We start from the raw sequence: 19,086 nt of genomic DNA on the forward strand, positions 1-19,086 counted from the left end.
CTTGGGGTCAACAATTCATTTATTAAACTGCAAAATCGAATCCTCGTGACGATCTCCAAAGGTGCCAAGACATCACCTCCACTGTGCAGATAGAAAAACAAACTCAGGGAGGGAGGGCAAAGATTTTTTGCCCGGGGCCTGGGCCACTGCAGGTCTGCGGTGTGGCCTGGACCAGACTCCAGGGCCCCTTCTGCACCCTTCACAGGAAGGGGGGTGACTCAGAGGCATCCCTGTCTGCCGGCCTCTCCCAGGTGGCTACATCGGAGGTGGGAGAGGGCAGGTTACTGCCTGGTTTCCCATGCTCCCTCACCGTGGCCCGTCCTAGCTGGGGGGCAGCCAAGGGAGGAGGCTGAGGGCTGGAGGAGAAGGCCCCGGGAGGGAGGAGGGCCAGGCCGGTCCGGGCTGTGGTCTTTTCCTCCTTGTGTGTGGAGCCCAGGCCACATCTCCAGGAGCCTCAGGTGGCAGGGGCGGTGGACTCAGATGAGAGTTGGAGGGACACCCCAGTGCCTGAGGCGGGCTCAGAGCAAGGTACAGCTGCAGCCACGGGCCTCCATGGCCATCACCAGCACCCTCAGCTTGCGAGGTGAGTAGGGCGGGTAGCGGATGGAGTAGATCTTCTCCATCCCGGGGCAGCGCAGCAGGCAGGCGCGGTGGTGGGAGAAGGTGTCAAAGGAGAACTTGCCGTGGTAGCTGCCCATCCCACTGGCACCTGTACAGGGGCATGGGAGACAGCAGTCAGCCCCTCCCTGGCCAGCCGAGGGGTGTCAGACAGACCTGGGCTCTGCCAGTCACGCACAGTGTGACCTCACCTCCGAGCCTCAGTTTCCCCATGTGTAAAATGGGCTTAGCCCCGAGCCTGCAGCAGCTCACCAGAGGCTGTGGCAAGCTAGGTAGACAGTGGTCAAAGGTGTGGATTCTGGAATGACTGCCCAGAGTCGATCCCTGCTCTGAATCAGTTCTGTCACCTTGGGCAACTGACTTTGCCTCTGTCTCCTTGCACGTGACATCGGGTGACCGTGGCACCCACTTCCTAGAGCTGTGGGGGTCGGGCGGGTGCTCAGGCCCGTGGACGAAGTAAGTCCTGGGGTGTGTTAGGAGTCTGAAGTATCCAGGTGGGGAGGCAGTCAAGGACCAGGCTTTGGCACCGCAAGTCCAGGAGACCCAGGATGGGTGGGGTGGGGGCGGTGAGGGAGGGCTTCCTGGCGGGAGTGAGGTCTGAGGGACGTACAGTTGACCAGATGAAGAGGCAGGGCTCGGTGTGGGCAAGAGGGGCCCAGGCTTGGGGACAACCCAGCCTTGGAGGTGGGTGGCCTGGGCAGGGCTCAGTGTGGCTGGGGCAGCAGGGAGAGGAGGTGGGAGCAGGACCCCGTTGCCAAGTCGGGAAGAGCTGGGCCTCCGGAAGCTGTGAGTCAGGGCCTTGCTCAATCCTGGGGGGAGTAGCAGGATCAGGTTCGCCCCCAGAGAGACTGCCCCACTTCCCTGGGGAGGAGGGGCTGGGACTGGAGACGGGCGGGCTAGGTCGGGGCTCCAGGGTCAGTGTCTGGCCCTCCCAGTCCACTGAGGAGGAGGTGGGCTCAGAGAGGGGACGTGGTTGCCCCAGGTCACACGGCCAGTGGGCTTGCTGGGGCCAGCCCTAACTAAGGTTTCCTGCCTCGGAGGCCAGAACTTTGCAGTGGGAATGGGGGCTGCCGGGGCCGGGGATCCCCGCTCACCCGGCTTCCCTCGGGCAGGGAAGAGCCCCTGTCTCCTGGGGGAGGGGGTGACATACCAAGTGCTGGACTGAGGGGACACAGGAAGGGTTAAAGGGGCACTTGATAGCCTCACCGTGGAATGAAGGGGACACACGAGGTTGCCCCGCGTGAGCTGGTAGGCAGATTCCGAGCCGTGCTGTTGGTGAGAAGGGCAGGGCCAGCGACCACAGGGGGGCTGAGAACCCTGAATTGTATCTCCATGGGCCCACCCACACGTGTACATGCAGGGACAAGTCTGGAAGGTTTCTTCAGGATGGAGATGTCGGGATGCCCCTCAGTCTGGCAACAGCTAGGGAAGGCGGGGCCGTGCCGGCTACCTACCCACTCCTCCAAAAGGCAGGCTGTCGAGGGTCAAGTGCATGAAGCCATCGTTCCCGCAGAAGCTCCCGCTGCTGGTCTGGGCCAGCACTCGCTTGACCACCTGCAAGGGAAGCAGCGATGAGGCCCCGTGGCTGGGCAGCAAGAGGCCACCAGGAAGAGTGGCCACCGTGTGAGCCGCAGGGGGGTGTGGTCGCGTGGCACCCGACACTGAGCCCCCAACTCGGGATGTGTTTCCTGAGCATCTGCTCCGTGTGGCCCCTGCTGGGGCTCCAGGCTTAGAGCCGAGAGGGAGGCGGGAAGCCCAGCGGTCGTCTGGGGACACGGAGAGTTCAGGGTGAAACGCCAGGTCGTCAGGGAGGCATCCCAGAGGAGGGATGAGCTGCACCTGCGGCATCTCAGGGGGAAAGGGGGCCCCTCAGGCAGAGGGAGGGACAGGTGCCGAGACCCAGGGACTGGCCCACGCGGTGTGCAGCACAGGGAGGACATTGACCCAGGGCGACACAGCCAGGTTGGTATTTTAAAAACATTAACTTGGCCCTTGCGTGACTTCAGGAAGATCTTTTCTCTTTAACCTATAGGTGTATTTGAAGAACGAGAGGGAAAGAAGATCAGTAAACGCTAAATAGTCGTTGCTGAAAACTTGGCTGTATTTCGTTTCAACGCGTGATCCTGAGCTAATGGCTTGTCTGGACGGTGGGTAGAGTGAACCCCCCCGTCAGGGGCTCAGGAATCACGTGGAGGCCAGCAGCAATAGCGACAGAAGATGGGACAGGAGTGTCACGGTGCTTCTCGGGGAGTAGGGGCAAGTCACGGGGGCAGCCAAGCCTCATAGGTGTGATTCTCTGTCTCCCAGGCAGTGCTGGGCCTTCAGAAGAGCTTGAAAGTCACTCCGCCAGACAACCCCCTTCCAGAAAACCCGGATTGCATTTTCTAAAGTTCAGTCTTTAAATTTTATGTTTTACCTTATTTTATTTATTGAGAGCACGTGCGAGTGAGCCAGGGGCAGAGAGAGAGAATCCCACGAGGTGCAGAGGGAGTTTGGAGCCCAGAGCAGGGCTTGAGCTCACCCGATGCGGGGCTCGAACTCATGAACCGTGAGATTATGACCTGAGCCGAAGTTGGATGCTTAACTGACTGAGCCACCCAGGCGCCCCACTAAAGTTAATCCCATCCAGGTAAAGCAAGGCTCCTTCGAGGAATGGCTGATTCTAGGGCTGGGCGAGGGAAATACAGGATGAGCCAAAGCACCTTGTAGACCCCGAAAGGAAGGAAATGGTCCGAAGACAGAAGGGTGACACGATGAATGGAGGGCTGGATGTCTGAGGGACCTAGCGGCTCCCACTGCCCAGAGCAGGACAGCTTGAGCAAGGAAACAAGCCAGGTGTTGCCTTGTAACCCAGAGGATAAGGCAGATACGAGCAAGTCCACGCTGATACAAAGAAGTGATTCCAGAGCGAAACCTTTCTGGCAGATTCCAGGTGATCCAGGAATCTGTGCACAGATTCCCCTCCAGCAGGTGGAGCTGAATCACCCCCCTCCCGTGGAAGGGGGGCTGGTGACCGTTCCCAAAGAGGAAGTTCTCTTGGTGGAGACCCCTGGCGGACAAGACCTCGGCCAAGTGGTGAAGGTTAACCTCACCCGCGATGTGTGGATCCCGCGGATCCCTGATAGGACGTCAGAGGCCAGCCCTTGCTTCCGTGGTAATTCTCTCATGGGCAATACCACAGACCGCTGAAAGTGGGGACGGTGTTGCCGGAGACCTTGCCAGTAGCTCTCAAGCTGAGAGATGGTCACAGGCCAGAGGAGCCATGACAGCTGAATGCAACGTGGGACCCTAGCTTGGATCTTGAGGCTGGAAAGAAAGCTGGCAAACTCCGTATCAAATATGAAGTGGAGTTAACGGTAACGCACCAGCCTCAGCTACTTGGTTTGGACCAACATATGGGCCCTTAAATAAGGACGACTGGTCGTGGGATATAGTGGGACTCCCTGGACTGGCTCTTATCTTCTGTAGATCTAAAATTACTCCAAAATAAAAAGTTTATTGAAAAAAAATCCTGTCCAACTTACGAGGGATCTCGTGGGAGCTGGGCGAGAGGGGAAGGTGGGCCCCGAACTGAGGATGCCCACCCAGTGCCCTGGAGGCTCCCAGGCTGCCCACAGTGGGTGAGCCGGTCAGGGGGCGGGGGCTCATTGTCCTGCCTGCGTCGTCTGGTCCGTCACCCTCCACTGTCATTCCACCCCATGCCACGTGTGCCTTCGATGAGCCAGGTGCTGGAAGGGGACCCTTGTCCACCAGCCCAGATAATGAGGAAGACCGAGGTGGGGACTGAGAGCAGGGACACTGAACCCCGGGGGGAGGTTCTGGGGGCTGCTCTCTAAAGGCCCAGGAGACGGTGGCTTAGATTGGAGGGAGAGGAGGTCTGACTGTCCCAGAGAAAGAGGACCCCTCACCCTGCAGTCCCTTTGGTCCACTCCAGTCCTAGAGCCACCTCCCCTCTGCTGCAACCACCCCACCATCCGCTGCTGGCCTCTGTCTCTACCTCTGTCCGACCCCTACCCAGCCCCACCCGAGCCCCCACCTGTTTGTTGTTGGAGAAGGCGTACAGGGCCAGGGGCTTCTCCCGACGGTTGATGAAGTCGATGGCCTCGTCCAGGCTCCTCACGTTCACGATGGGCAGGATGGGTCCGAAGATCTCCTCCTGCATCACGGGTTCCGTCTCCTCCACGTCCACCAGCACCGTGGGGGCTGCGGGCACAGGGCGCGGCTCAGCCCTGGGGAGGGGGGCCTCGGGCAGCGCTCAGGGACCTTCTGGGGAAGACAGTGTCCCCACGGCCCCCAGGAAGGACCGTGAGGGGTTCTCCAGCCTGGCCGGGGCTGAGGCGGAGCGCCCGCGTCTCCCAGCGGTCTTCCCAGAGCCGGGGTCCAGGCTGGGCGCGGCCAGTGCAGCCGTGGGAGCCTCGCGGCCCAGACTCGCGGCCCAGGCAGGACCCGCCTCATGGACGGGCCTTCCCACGGGGGTCGTGGCAGGACGGCAGGCTCACCGATGTAGCGCTCGCTCTCGTCGCTCTGGCCGCCAATGGCCACGCGGCCACAGCCCAGCAGGCCTCGGAGCCGCTGGAAGTGCTTGTCGCTGATGATGCGGCCCAGGTTCGGGGAGCTCCGGGGGTCCTCGCCGTAGAAGCGGGTGATGGCGCTCTGCAGGGCGGGCAGCAGCCGCTCCTGCGTGTCAGGGCTGCACAGGACGTAGTCGGGGGCCGCGCAGGTCTGGCCGGTGTTGAAGTAGCGGAACCAGGCCAGGCGGTTCGCCACGGTCTGGGGGTCACAGTTGTCGTCCACGTAGCAGGGGTTCTTGCCCCCCAGCTCCAGCGTGACGGGCGTCAGGTGCTTGGCGGCGGCAGACATGACGATCCTGCCCACCCGAGAGCTCCCTGGTGGTGGAAAGAAACCAGAGTGGCCCTCGGTCACCTCAGCCAGGCGGGACGGCCTCAGCCTGGGGATCGGGACCCCTCGAGGAGGGCCCACTCCCCGGAGAGCTGCACCAGGACCCTGCTCACGTCCTCCGCCAGACCAGCCCGAACAACGCAGGGTCTCCGTGGAGTCTGTGCAGGGCTCTGCACGGGGCAGCCAGCCAGGCCCCTGCTCCCTCTCCCGAGCTGCCCGGTCAGAAACCCAGGCACCCCTTGCCCTGCTTCTGGTCCCAGGCTCACCCTGCCAGTGACTCTTGCTTCCACGCCGCCCTGCACCCCTCCCCACCTCCCCAGGCTCCTCCAGCACGGACTCTGACTGCTCTGGCCCGAGACCAGACTCCAGCTCCAGGGCCGGCACCTGGGTCTCCCTCTCCGACCAACATGGCCGTCCTGCCCCCCTCACCACCCACCCTTCCCTCCGCTCTTGACTCTTGGTTGAAGTGGCCACCTGCTTGTCCCCACCTCTCTCCTCTGGCTTGATCTGCAGGGCCTCACAGTCCCCTCCACCCACCTTCCGCGCCCCCCCCCCCATTCTTCCTTCAGGTCCTCCTGTCTTTCAAAACCATCTCTTTGTCTGGGAGGCCTTCCTGTGAGGTCCTCCCTGTCTGTTGAACCCCGACGAGCTTCCTGTCACAGGCCCTTCCAAGAGATGCTGTTCCTCTCTCTGTCCCCTGTGCCCTCGTTATGACGTGACAGAGTCTGAACAGGGCACGCTCTCTCAGAATGCAGTGAGCAAGTGAACAACACATTCCCCAGGCCATGTGCCGTGACAAAGGCTCCCATGAGTTCATGTGTCCTGGAGACAGACCTGTGACCATCGTCAGATAAGGAAAGGCCCGGAGAAGCCGGGAGGTTGTGGCAGAGTATGTCCGGGTCAGTCTGCCGGCCCCTGCACAAGCTGCCCAGGTTCCTGGCCGCAGTCACGGGGGCCCAAGGCCCAAAACCCGCCGAGCCGCGGCTGGGATGTCAGAAGGAGGACCGCCTCCTCCCGGCTGTCTTCTCGCCCTCACTAGGAATCTGTAGGACCAGCTGAGGACCCTGCCCCCGCTTCTATAGCCACCCTCCCTGACCGCCAGGGCAGGGGGCCTCTGGGCCCTGTCCCGGGCTTGTGGCAGGGTCTGGGGGGGCAGAGAGGCAGAGACAGCGCTCTCCCTGCTCTGACGTGGACAGAGGGTGCAAGGCAGGAGGCCAGTGAGCAAGATTCCCTCTCTTCCAGAACCTTGGCCCGGTAAGACTGCCACCTACCTGCCTCCTCGGCTCTTTCACTCAGAGAAACTCCCTCCTGGCCACTTGAAGCCAGGTGGTGCCTGGGCCTCGTGGACACATGCCAGGGAGATGACAAGTGACCTCTGAGAACAATTCGGAGGGCCTGGAAGGAAAATGCAGCCTTCCCCGATCCTGGCCCCAGGGGGTGACCCAGGCTGGGGGCCTCATTTCTTTGTCACCTTGGCCTCCAATCCCTCACCTGTCCAGCCCTCCACAAGGCCTCTGGGTTGGTGGGGTCACACGTACAAGGTCCTGAGGCCAGTGGGTGGTACAGAAGGTCGTGGGGGCACAATGAGAGCTCAGCAGGGACAGATGCTGTCCTCTGTGACATTGTGACCAGTGAAGGGGCCTGCGCCAGGGGGTAGGACCCAGCCCTCCGAGGGTCCCGGGGGATCAGCCTCACCCGTGAAGAAGATGTAGTCGAACTTGTGCTCCAGCAACTGCCCCGTCTCCTGGGGCCCGCCCAGCACCACGGCAAAGCAGCTCTGTAGGGCGGGATGGCAGAGGGATCCCTCTGGGACCCTAGCCCGGAGAACCCAGAGGCTGGCCTGCCTGCATGGGGCCGCCCCCCTTTGCCTGGCCTGACCCCCCCAGTTGCCAGGGCTCTAGGTGGACCAGGTGGGACGAAGGTGGGAGCAGGGAGCTGCCCGGGGACACTGGGCACCCGCCAGTCGCAGCCCCACAGGCGCGTGGTTAAGAGCCTGGCTGGGGTTTGGGGGAGCGGAGGCTGGGGCGTGGCAAGCAGGGGTGACCAGATGACAGATGGGGGTCCCCAGGGGACAGGCCCCTCAGAGCACAGCTGTGATCCCCACCCCTCTGCCTCACCCAGAGGGAAAGAGGCTGAGGGGGTGGTGACCCGGCCATGGCCACACAACCCAGGGGAGGCAGGATTGAGGGTGGAACTCGGGTCCTGCCCGAGGGGGGCTGCCCGGCCCTGCTCGGCCCAAGGGTAGCTGCTCAGTCCCCTCCCTGCCCGGCTCACCTGGTCCAGGTATCGGGGCAGCATCTCAGCCAGGACCTTCTCGGTGCTCCTGCTGAACTCCGATGGCTTCAGCACCACGCAGTTCCCTGCAGGCCAGGGCAGGGCAGGGGGAGCGCTGGGAGAGGGGTGGCCCCTCCCGTCCCGCCTCACTCTCCTTTCAGTTGAAGAACCTGGCTCAGAGAGGTGACCGACGGGCCCAAGGCCCCACAGCCCGGGCACGGCGGGCCAGGTGGGAAGCAGGTTTTCTTAGCCAATTATTGCCAGCTCCCTGCTCACTGGCTCTGTGGGCCACCGTGAGGCCCGAGGGCGGGGACAGCGGCAGCGGGAAGGTGGAAACTGCTCTCACCTGCGGCAAGGGCGCCCACCAGGGGCACGAGGGTCAGGTTCACAGGGTAGTTCCAGGGGGCGATGACAAGCACCAGGCCGAAGGGCTCCTTCCGGATGAAGGCCGAGTCCAGCTGCGTGGCCTGGGCCCCCCGCCAGCATGGTGGTGAGTGACGAGGCGTAGAGACCCCCCAGCCGCTCTGTGCCGCCCTCCACCTGGCTGCCTGCCCGCCCTGACCCCCAGGCTGGCTCACCAGATTCTTGGGCACTTTCTCATCCTTCATCCAGGCCCTCAGATTCCTGAGGGCCAAGTTGATCTCACTCTGGGTGATGCTGATCTCAGACACTTCCGACTCGAAGGCTGACTGCGGGGGAGAGGCCAGGGGACCAGCGTTGGCAGGTGGCCAGAGCCCTGTGGCGGGCACAGCCTCCTCCAAGCAAGCCCTCCTCTTATTTGCTCGTTCATTCATCCACTCAGTGGTCGGTGAATGCTTACAGTGCTCAGGGGCCCCTCCTGTGCCAGGAGCGCAGCCATGACCGAATGCACGGACAGCCTGATGACTCGGACAGAGCCGATGTTGTAGAGGAACAGCCATCATGCTAGGGAGAACACTGATGTGACAAGAGCAAGGGAAGGTGAAACACGGTAAGAGGGAGAGACTGCTGGAGCATAGGTGTGACGGGGGGGGCGCTGTGCACGAGCGTGCGTGTGTGAGTGCATAAGCATGTGTGCTTGTGTGCGCATGTATGTGTGTTTGCTTTGCTTTATACCAGATAGTCAGCGCTGGCCTCGGAGATGCGGGGACATTTGAGCAGCGAAGATAGGAAAGGGAGCCTAAGGATACCTGGAGGCAGAATCTTCCAGGCAAAGGGCACAGCATGTGCAAAGGCCCTGAGGCGGGTGCAGGCTGGCTATGTTCCTGCTAAACAAAGAGCAGAGTGGGTGAGGTGATGGGCCCAGGCAACGGGGGCGAGGACTGTCGAGCAGAGCAGGGACAAGATCTAATTCAACTGTCGGTGTGGCCGCGCTGTGGCCTGCTGTGTGGCTATCCGTCTGCAGGGGAACACCGGGGACAGATGTCCCTGGGTAATTGTGGATAGTTCCCACAGCCCAGGGGACAGGGCAGGAGTGAGAGAGAGGCAAAAATCAATAGGGGGATTATTATCCTGATTTCTGCCTGTGGGTATGTCTGTTCCACTCCTGCCGGGGAGAAGAGACCCGGCCGAGGGCTACAGGAGCTGGAGGCCCATGGCCTGGGATATAGAGTCAGGCTGTCCTGATGCCCGAGACTCGGCTGTTATAGTGCAAACTCTCCCCCCCTAGAATCGAGAGGGGCGAGCCTGAGGTGTGCCAGGACAGTCCAGAGAGTGAACTGAAGCCTGTCCAGGGTCACTCAACGAGCCAGGGGCAAGGCCAGGGCCAGAGCTGAGCCTTGAGGAAGAGGGAGCCGGGACCTTGGGGAAAAGAACCACATACACCAGCGCTACTAGGAGCTGAGCCTGGTTCAGGCATGCCTTCCGCTAAGCCTGTGTCCAAAGCTCACGTTCCTGCCCAGCAAGGTGGCCCTTGACCTGAGCGAGGTTTGGACCAGTTTATGAGCAGTCTGGACCCAGCTGAACTTTGGAAGAGGAGGCTGTTTTCATCCAGGGCTGTGTGCCCTGAGCCAAGAACGTGCCCTCTCTGAGCCTCCTGTGGGGATGACTGGGGGTGACTGTCCCTACCTGGAAGGACTGTTGGGGGTGAAATGAGAGAATTGGTTCAGGGAAGGCAGGGCAGATGCTGTCTGCCAGAAGGGCCAGGGACAGGATTGATTTTCTGTGCTCCTGGAGCCTTGAGGAGTTGGAATGAGAGGCAGTAGGTAAAATCTGAGCCCAAGGGAGAAAAGGGACCAGACAGACAGGTCAGGTCTCACAGAGGCGGCCAGGCCAGGCCAGCAGGTGGGCGGTGGCTGAGGCTCACTGGGGGTGGGAGATGTGAGCCCCTCCATCCTGGACCAGGCCCAGGGAGTGAGACACTTCCCACAGAAGGCAAAGCTGGGCCCCTCAGACAAGGGCACACCAAGGGGGGTGTGGTCTGGCACGCTGGTTTCACAGAGAGACGGATGATTCCAGAAATGGCCGACAAGGAAGCCTGGGCCTCACCTGGCTACAGTCCCAGGGCATCCTGGTTAATGGCAGGTTGGGGACACTGAGAAAGGGAACAGGCATCGCCAGGCCACACCCTCAACATGAGTCCTTGTGGCCACACTTTGCTGTCCCCAAAGGACGGGGTGCCCTGATCCATGACCCCGGGTGCCGTGAGGCACTATTCTCCATGTCTCTGCTCAAATGCCATCTTCTTGGGGGAACTGTCCCTGACCTCCTGACCTCCACATATAAGACAGCACCCTGATCCTGGTCCTCTCCCGCCCCCTTCGCCCCGGGAGGGTCTCTCCATCCAACAGGCTATACAATTATTTATTGTTCTGTGCCTCCCTCTAGAAGGCCAGCTCCCTGGGTACAGGGACTTTGTTTTTTACCCTGCTGTACCCCCAGAGCCTAGAACGGTGTACCTGGCACGTAGTAGGTCCTCAGTAAATAGTTGTGGAGTGGGTGAAGAAAACAGCGGATGGCCCTGCAGAACAGGCCCTCCAGGCACAGGGAAGGGGGTGGGGCTTGATGGGCTTTTACTTTCCCTTCCTGGGGGCCTAGAGGATGCCACTGTCCCCTCCCATTTATCCTGGCCTCCCCAGCCCTGCTCCCCCAGCCCCGCCCCCCTCCCATCCTTGCCCCCCATCCCGAGTCCCCCAGTCCTGCCCCCTCACCCCTGCCCCGCCCCCCCTCACCTTGTGCAGGTCCTGCGCCAGCGCCTCCTGCAGAAGCTGCTTGTGTTCCTGCAGGAAGCGGCCCAGGCCCCTGAGCTGCGCCGCCCGGAACTCGGCCGGCCGCGTCCGCCCTGCGCTGAACGCCTCCCGCAGCCGCCTCAGCGTGTCCGCGAAGGGGTCCATCCTGCAGGGAGGGGGCGGCGTGGGCCGGGGCTCCCCCACCCTCACGGCCAGTCCCCCCGCCCCCGGCCCTGGCCGCAGCCACGAGGGCTCAGGGACTCCCGCAGGGGCACACGTGTAGCCCCGGAGGGCCCGGGCTGCCCCCGCGCGCACACGCACACCACGCGGGGCACACTCACACGTACACGCGTACAGTCACGCCCCCCAACAGGCTCACAGTCCCCTCCCTTTGGCCAGGGGGCAGGAGAGCCCCGGATCTTGAGGTGCAGGACGGGGCGTGGGCTCGGGAACAGCCACCCCACTGCCGCTAAGGGTGGGCAGGCAGCCAGGGGACCCCGCTTTCTCCTGCCCCCAGGCCGCGCCCCCGTCCCACCCCGGTGCCCCTCGGGGAGATGGGGCAGCCCTCGTCCCTGCCAGGCCTGCACGGAGTAACCAGGAGGAGTTTGGTAAGTAGAGGGACGGTCCACCAACAGCCACCGTGGCCATCACTGTGGGACGGTCCAGACACAGAATACACTGTCCCCTCCGGCTCCTAGCCTGGGGAGGCTAGGCTGGCTGGTGGCGGCTCAGGGGGCTGAGTGACCTGGGCAGTGGCCACTTCTGTGCCCCGTCCCCGGTGCCAGGGATGGAAGAGCAGAGAACAGTGGGGCGCAAGGGCTGAGGGGCAGTGACGCTGCCCTGAGTGACAGCCACAGTCCCCCGGGCCCCCGCCTGTTTACTCGAAGCTCATCGGAGGAACACGGTGACGCACTCACTTCTTGCCCTGGTGCCAAGGACCCGTGGGGACCCTTTCCGCCTGCCCGCTCTGACTCGCTTCCCTTCAGGTCTCAGCTTGGCTAATGCCTCCTCTAGGCAGCCTGCCCTGATTATTCCTTCACACAAGGAGTGGGTTTCACCCTCTCTGCCCCCCGGCCCCTCTCTGCCTGCCTCCCTGAGTTTGGTCCCAGTGCCCCAATCTCCTCATCTGTTAGGGGGTCATGGGAGCACCCGCCAGCTGACACGGTGCTTCTCAAGGATGAGACCGTGCTGTCTAGTTCTGAGCCCAGGGCTGGCCATCCGTGCACCCAAGGCTGCCAGCTATGGTTAAGGGGCTACCCCACGGCCCTCGGTTTTCTGGAATGCTCCATAGTCCTGAGACCCGAGCCTGCTCCAGCCAATTGGATGGCCCAGCCCATAGGGCGTTCTGTGCTGAGAGCCTGGCTGGAGCCCTAGGCATGATGGGGGCCAGACTGACCCCACAGGCCTCCTGCTCTGATTGAGATTAACTGAGCAGTTGCCTGGGGCACAAGGCAGGCCCCATGGCCCCCAGAGAGGGTGACAGTGTAGCAGAAAGGGGACATTCTCAGAGCCCCTCTCGGTCTCGGCCTTGACCCCCAGACCCTGCCCTCCATCTTGGCCCGTGCCAAGACCCAGGAGCCGAGAGCCCTGCCTGCCATCCGGGCTTGTCCCCTGGCCTAGACTCATACTGGCCTTGTGATCCCGGGCAGCTAACTCATCTCTCTGCCTCAATTTCCTTGTCTGTAAAGTGGGGACGATAATGGCACTTGCCACCGTCCTGATGGCTAAATGGCATAAAGCCATGTAGAGCATTGGCCACTGGCCACGTGCTGCACGCTCAAGAAAGACCAGCAGTGGTTATGGTTACTAAGTACCTATCAAACATTTCTTTCTCGCCACCCTCTGCCACTCCCTTCTCTGTCTCGCTCACACCTTCGGACCCCCGCTGACGGATGTCGAGGGCAAAGCACAGCACCCCCCCCCCCCCCCGTGCCTTTTCACAACACGTGTGAAGAACCCACAGAAATGTAAGGCAGGTAACTATAATGGCACAGGTCTGGGCAAGTGAGGGGCAGGGAGCTCCGTGGGGGTGCAGCTCTGGATGGAACATTCCAGCAGCCTCTCTTGGCAACACTGAGGTCAACTCACCTGATAGCGTCCCCGGCAGGTTGGTCACTCTGGACTGAGGGACCGAGGGGTGCCTGTTGGGGGATGGGAAGCTGGGCACAACCCAGGCGTGCAAAGGAGCCCGGGCCACCTTCTGCCTGGGATATGCGGGACCCTGGGCCTGTGACCTCACAAACGACACCCAGATGAGGGTGGGTGGAGTCCTTGAGCCCATCCCCGTCCCCCGCCCCTCACCCCCGGGGTACATCTGACGCTGTGGAGGCTCCTAAGGATGCTGAATCACATTTCCTGTGCCTGTGTGACTCATCTGACCACCGTGACAGCCTGCTGAGGGCATTGTCCTCTCCCGCATCGAGAGGGATACCTGGGCCCAGAAACAGCAAGGAGGTGGCCCGAGACCGCTCAGCTTCTTTACATTGAAAACTGGAATCCGGAGGATTCCAGAGGAACACAGGGCTGCCACCATCCACCCTTCATCCCCTGCGTGGCCGGGTAGGGAGCAGGGTAGCCGGACCCCTGGGGAGAGGGGACACCTCGGGGGCTGGCCTGAACTACAGATGCAGGGCCCGGCAGGCGGGCTGTGTGGCTGGGCTCGGGAGGGGCCTTCGGGGGGGAGCAGGCGTGCTGTTTGCTCCCGTTCCCTGCCTCCTTGCTGTTCCTGCCGGCCCCCACCCTGCTTCCCCCTCTGGTCCCCTCGGGCTCGGTGCTGAGGGCCCCACTTTCAACTACCCACTCGGCCGCATCTGTTCCTGACCTCATGCTTCTGGGTGAGGGCGGCAGGGGGTGGGGTGGTGGGAGTGGCTACATCAGTGGATGATGACACCAATAAGTGGATGGCCTGGAGGCCGGGGGGAGGACAAGCCGCGACCCCTCAAGGCCGTGGGCCCGGGGGTCCCCTCACCATCAAGATAAGCAGGCCCTGACTGCAGCGTGCCAGCCTGGGTGCCCGGGGTGGTGCAGTGTGGGTGTTAGCATGGTGACCCTGATCCTCGGTGCAGACCCTACTCTCCTCCCACCCCAGCCTCTGCCCGCTCTGTCAATCTTTCTGCCTCAGTTTCCTCGGCGGTCCCAGAGGCCTCCTAAGGGCATCCTTTTGGTATAACGTGTCAGGGCCCGATGACCCGGGGTCGGGATCCTGGCAGTCCTGTCTGTTGGCTAGGAGTCCTCGGGCGGGTGGCTCGGCTTTTCTGTGGCTCACCTTCCCCATCTGTGAAGTGGGGATGGTTCCTGTAGCTGCCCCGTGGTTGGGAGAATTCGGGCGTGCAGTGTTCTGTGCAGGGCCAAGCCCTGTGAGTGCTCGGGGACTATGGCTCTGCAGGATCGTTATTCAGACGGACTGTGAAGGACACCTGTGCCTGCTTCAGGGCGGAGACCCCGGGGGAGGAGCCCGAGGAGACCTTGGCCCAGTGTGGGCACCAGGGAGGCAAGAGCCACGTAGGGGCAGGGATATGGAACTGGCCACGGAGACAGAGATAAACGTGGTGGTCTGAGGGCCTGGGGGACCCCGATCAGGCTGCCGGAGGCAGACGTCACGGGGCTGGCCTTGGTGACCCCATAGGTCCTAATAGCCCAGATCTCCCCTTGTAGCCTGAGCTGGATTTTCGTAGGCTCTCCAGAAGCTCTGGCAGAGTCCCCTCCCTATAATGGGGACCAAAGGAACTGGGGACCAACCCTTGGCCTGTGGGCTGAGCCAACCCCAGCCCCACCCTACAGAGAGGTCGGGCTACCCGTTCCCCAGCAATGTCCCTCTGAGAATCAGTCCCTCCTCGAGGCCGGGTGGGTCTGGCTGGTCCCACCTTTCTGGACTCTGGCAGAGCCCGTTCCCAAGGATGAGACGTCCCAGAACCACTGGGTACCCCTGCCCCAGCACCGGGCACGCACAGCAGTGCCCAGGAAATACGTGTTGCCAGGTGGATGCTTGACGCCCCCACCCCTTCCCCAATTCACTCCCCCCCCTCCACCTCCCAAGGATGGGATTCCCTCCCGGGGCAGCCAGGAGAGGAGCTGGGGCCCTCGGACCCATAAAAGATGCGCAGTAACACCAGCGAGAGGAAGACGGTGGTCCAGCTCCCACAAAAGGAGGGTGCCTGCTGACCACCAGCCTCAGGAAGCCCAGAGCCTCTCCTCGGCCCCTCCCTTTCCCGCTCTCATTCTTAGATCGGGGCAGAGGGAAGTTCCTCCCTCCTTCCCCTTTCTCCCCAGGCAGTCAGGAAGACAAAGCCAGCCTGTGTCATGTGGCCGTGAGTGGCCAGGCCTGCCCAGGCAGCCGGCAACCTGGAGTCCCCGAGCGAGCCCACCAGCCGGAGCCCTGGCCCTGACTGCCGGCTGCTCCAACCCCACCTCCCTGGGAAATCGTACCTGAGGCCCTGCCAAGCTGCCCTTCCTCCTGGCCGTCCCTGCTCTGCCTTGCTGCCCTGTCGTTTATGAATCACGAGCCCTTATGAAATGTCCGAGGCTGGGCCAGCCCCTGGGGCGGGGCCGCCCTGGCCTTCTGCCTGACCTTGGCTCTGGGCCAGCTGGAAGCTGCAGCCTGAGATTTCACCACCTCCTCTCTCAGGGGCCTCTGGATCCTCTCCTGGACCACAGAGAAGGAGTCAGGCAGGGCCCAAAGAAGGCCAGCACGAGGCCAGGGTCACACCGCAATTCTTTAGGGAGCTCTGATCGGAGGGGTCCAGCCCAAGGTCTGGTGAGCAGGGACCCAGGCCCAGGAGGAGGAGGAGGAGGAGGAGGAGGAGGAGGAGAGCCCAGGGCAGTAACCTGGGAATTATGGTGTGGGGTGGGGGTCCAGTAGTCCGGAATCACAGGGAAAGCCCTGCCCCCACACCACCCCCCAGCCCCTGCGAGCGTCAGATTTTCCTCGTGCAAAACGAAGACATCAGCGTCAAAGGTGGCTGGAGTCCAGAAAGACGATCGCAGGGCTCACGCCTGCCGACCCCTCCGTTCCCTAGCTCTCCCCATCTTGTCATGTCTGTCAACACCACCTCATCCAGCACCGCCTCACGGAATAATATGTCACCCTGCAACCTGACATTTTATGGCGAGAAAACACGGCCCTCGAGAGGGGACAGGACTTGACCACCCAGGGCAAGAATGTCAGGGCCGGGACCCACACTGGAAGCTTGTGGCTCTGGAGCAGAGGGGCCGTGTCGTCCCCAGATGTCCCCTATCACCTCCTTAAGGAAGAGTGCCACCCTCTGCCCTCGAGGACAGCTGTCATGACGTGTCCCCATGGCGGTTCCTGTGAGCTTGCTCCTCTGGTGCCTGAGCTGTGCCGAGGGGGATGGTTCCCGAGCAGCTCCTGGTGTCAGACAGCCAGGCGATTAGGTTACAGGTGCGGGGGCAGGACCATCCTTTGTGCCACAGCCCCGGGCCCGGGCCCTGGGCCCACCGCTGCCTCTCTGCCTCGGTGCCTTGGGTCTGCCCGGGATCCTGGCCTGGGGCCCCTGGGCCGACCCGGCACCTGGGAGTCTCCTCACCTCCCTGCCCTCCCCGCTGTCCCTGCCTACCTGGGGGGCAGGAGAGGTCTCCTGGCCCACACCTGCTCTGGTCCCTGGAGGCTTCAGCCAGCTGGGACGGGGTTGACGGGCCGCGGGGCCCCCGTCCTCGGCGGCGTGGGATGGAGCCCCCGGCCGCTGCCTGTCACGTGGCTCAGCATGTGACAGCCCTGCCCTGCTGTCTGGAGCGGAGCCAGGCAAAGGCAGAGGCAGAGCCGGCACCAGGCGGGGCTGGGCTGGGGCTGAGCCTCACAGCCCCGAGTCAGGAACCGGGCCCAGAGAGGGGCAGCTGCTGGCCTAAGGCTACACAGCAAATCAGGGACCCGCCTGGGGAAGTACTGGTGGGTGAGATGGGTGTTGCAGGATCCTGAAGGGACCCTCCCTGGCCAGGGATCGCTTTGCAGGGGCTACCCGTGGACTTGTCATGAATTCAGGAACAGCGTGGGACATCTCCAAAGAGGCCTGACCCCCTTGCACAGGCGTCCCAACCTGGCCTGGGAGCCTGAGTGGGCACTGCCTGTCGGGGAGGAACAGGTACCAGCCCTCTCCCCTCTCTGGGTTGGATGCCTCTACTGGTCCTCGAGGTTCCAGGTCCTCAGGGGTCTGGAGGTCATGTCTCTGTTGTGGAAACCTCGAGATAAATGGGGAGAGGTCTGCGTGGGGGTCCACCGAGGGGCTCGCTTAGGGCCAGCTCTGGTGCGTGACAGACTCTGCCAAGGACCCGGGTGGGGTGGACGTTGGGGGAGCATGGAGGTTGGGAGAGGGGACACAGAGGCCCTCAGTCGCTCTGGCCTTTGACAGCTCCTCTGGGTTTTAGTTTGGAGGCTTGGATGAAATGACCTTCATCATCGTCACCTTCGGCCCCCTTCTCCAGGGTAGAGAGCTGGGGAAGGGTGGGCTGGCCATGGGGGGGGGGGGGTGATGGCATCGGGCAGACTCATTAATTCACTCATTCATTCCCCTCCTCCCTCCCTCAGACACCCGGTGAGCCTGGTGCACGGGGCCTCAGGCCTGCTCAAGAGCACAGCCCTGCCTGGCCTGCTAACAGACTCTGGCCGGACTCCTTGGCCCACCTGTAAGCGGCTTGAGCCGGTCATGGCCCCTCTGGGCCTTTGCTTCCACCACCCCCCCCCCCGCCCCCCTTGTGAAACGGGGCTGACTCTTCCTGCCTCGTGGGCTGCCAAGAAGATGAAACAGAAGCCCATTTGGAAACACCCGGTATACAGTAGGTGCTCAATAGGCACGAATGCCTTTCTGCCCCTTTCCCACCCTCCTGAGGCCGTGGCCACCCCTGCTCTTGTCCCTGAGGCCCTTCCTTCCTTGTCTCTGCCTTAGAGGCGAGACCACCCTGGCTCCTCTCTCCGCGCCCCCCCCTGCCCCCCCAGCTTCCCCTCAGAAACCAGGAGGACCCATTCCAGGGGCAGAGTCACTGGTGCTAACTTGTCACCAAGGGCCAGCACGCACTCAGCAAACCCAGACTAAGCACCTATGGTATGCTAGGCCCCGAGCCAGGCGCTCAACGCAAATTCTCACGTAAGTCTCAGACATTATGGTCCTAGCTTTGCAGGACAGACAACAGGCTCAGAGAGGTGCAGTGGCCAGGACAGGCCCACACAGCAAGAGTGACAGATGGGGACTCCAGTCCAGCCAGGCCTGTCTCCCTGGCCCACAGCGTTTCCAGGGTGCCCCGAGTCCTTGCTTAGGAGCCGAGGGGAGTCACCCCAGTTCCCGGGAGCCTCATCTCTACGCCGAAAGCAACAGCCACCGTTTCCTGGACATTTGCTCTGCCAGGCACCGGGCAGTGTCCTTGGCACATCTCAGCTTGGGGACACGTCCCAACAGCCCGTGGTGATTGCCATCCCCAATTTTTAGTTTCTTTTTTTTTTTTTCAACGTTTATTTATTTTTGGGACAGAGAGAGACAGAGCATGAATGGGGGAGGGGCAGAGAGAGAGGGAGACACAGAATCGGAAGCAGGCTCCAGGCTCTGAGCCATCAGCCCAGAACCTGACGCGGGGCTCGAACTCGCGGACCGCGAGATCGTGACCTGGCTGAAGTCGGACGCTTAACCGACTGTGCCACCCAGGCGCCCTTCCAATTTTTAGTTTCAAAAATGATAGAGTCAACTCAATGCCAGGGCCAGGGAAGCGCATCGGGTGAGTGAGTAGCGGGCCCAACGTGGCCCTCTTTGGGACACGATGCAGAGAACATGCTTTTGTTGCCCGAAGGTATCCCAGGAGAGGTTTCAGGGTGTCCGAATTGAGAGCAGTATTTCTCTCTGCTGTTTGCTTTTCCCTAATTATTGTATCATAATGAGAACAAACAATAAAACCTATTATAGAGAAAATAATTTGAAAACTGGGGGGGGGGGGAATGGCTGCTCATTCCTGGTGACACCTCTACGGGGGAGGGAGAGGGGTCGGTTCTCTGTCCCCTAGGCCATCCTGACTGTGTTTATCTGGCCCCACCCCCATGCCCGTCTAGAAGGCAGTCCCAGGCTTGAGGGTCTGAGCGAGGAAACAGTGTCATCAGCCCCGGGGGTCAGGGTCACCCAGGGAAAGCTGGCCCACTCTCTGGGCGCTGGGACCC

General features: G+C 62.3%; 1 protein-coding gene and 1 long non-coding RNA gene across 8 annotated transcripts; one reads left to right on the plus strand and one right to left on the minus strand.

Annotated features, from left to right (window-relative positions):
* Position 1: 1 nt before the first annotated feature.
* On the minus strand, positions 2 to 16,676 carry ALDH3B1 (aldehyde dehydrogenase 3 family member B1). 7 transcript variants are annotated; one of them, XM_047877395.1, is made up of 12 exons: positions 16,511 to 16,676; positions 13,026 to 13,078; positions 10,941 to 11,103; positions 8,961 to 9,038; positions 8,370 to 8,480; positions 8,138 to 8,258; positions 7,792 to 7,877; positions 7,213 to 7,294; positions 5,118 to 5,504; positions 4,655 to 4,821; positions 2,073 to 2,172; positions 2 to 709 (listed from the first exon to the last, which is right to left on the minus strand). In XM_047877395.1, exons 3-12 carry the CDS (start codon positions 11,100 to 11,102, stop codon positions 519 to 521), a joined length of 1,485 nt encoding a protein of 494 aa, XP_047733351.1. In that variant the 5' UTR covers position 11,103; positions 13,026 to 13,078; positions 16,511 to 16,676; the 3' UTR covers positions 2 to 518. The 7 variants fall into 7 exon arrangements, with proteins under 7 accessions (XP_047733351.1, XP_047733345.1, XP_047733347.1 ...); XM_047877389.1 differs by lacking the exon at positions 16,511 to 16,676 and adding an exon at positions 15,363 to 15,529; XM_047877391.1 differs by lacking the exon at positions 13,026 to 13,078 and having other exon boundaries at positions 16,511 to 16,647.
* On the plus strand, positions 16,254 to 18,452 carry LOC125176262 (uncharacterized). Its single transcript, XR_007156194.1, has 3 exons — positions 16,254 to 16,335; positions 16,889 to 17,032; positions 17,476 to 18,452. It is a non-coding gene; the product is annotated as an uncharacterized LOC125176262 (long non-coding RNA).
* Positions 18,453 to 19,086: the final 634 nt, after the last annotated feature.

Source organism: Prionailurus viverrinus, chromosome D1 (assembly GCF_022837055.1).
Source record: "Prionailurus viverrinus isolate Anna chromosome D1, UM_Priviv_1.0, whole genome shotgun sequence".
NCBI lineage: Eukaryota > Metazoa > Chordata > Mammalia > Carnivora > Felidae > Prionailurus > Prionailurus viverrinus.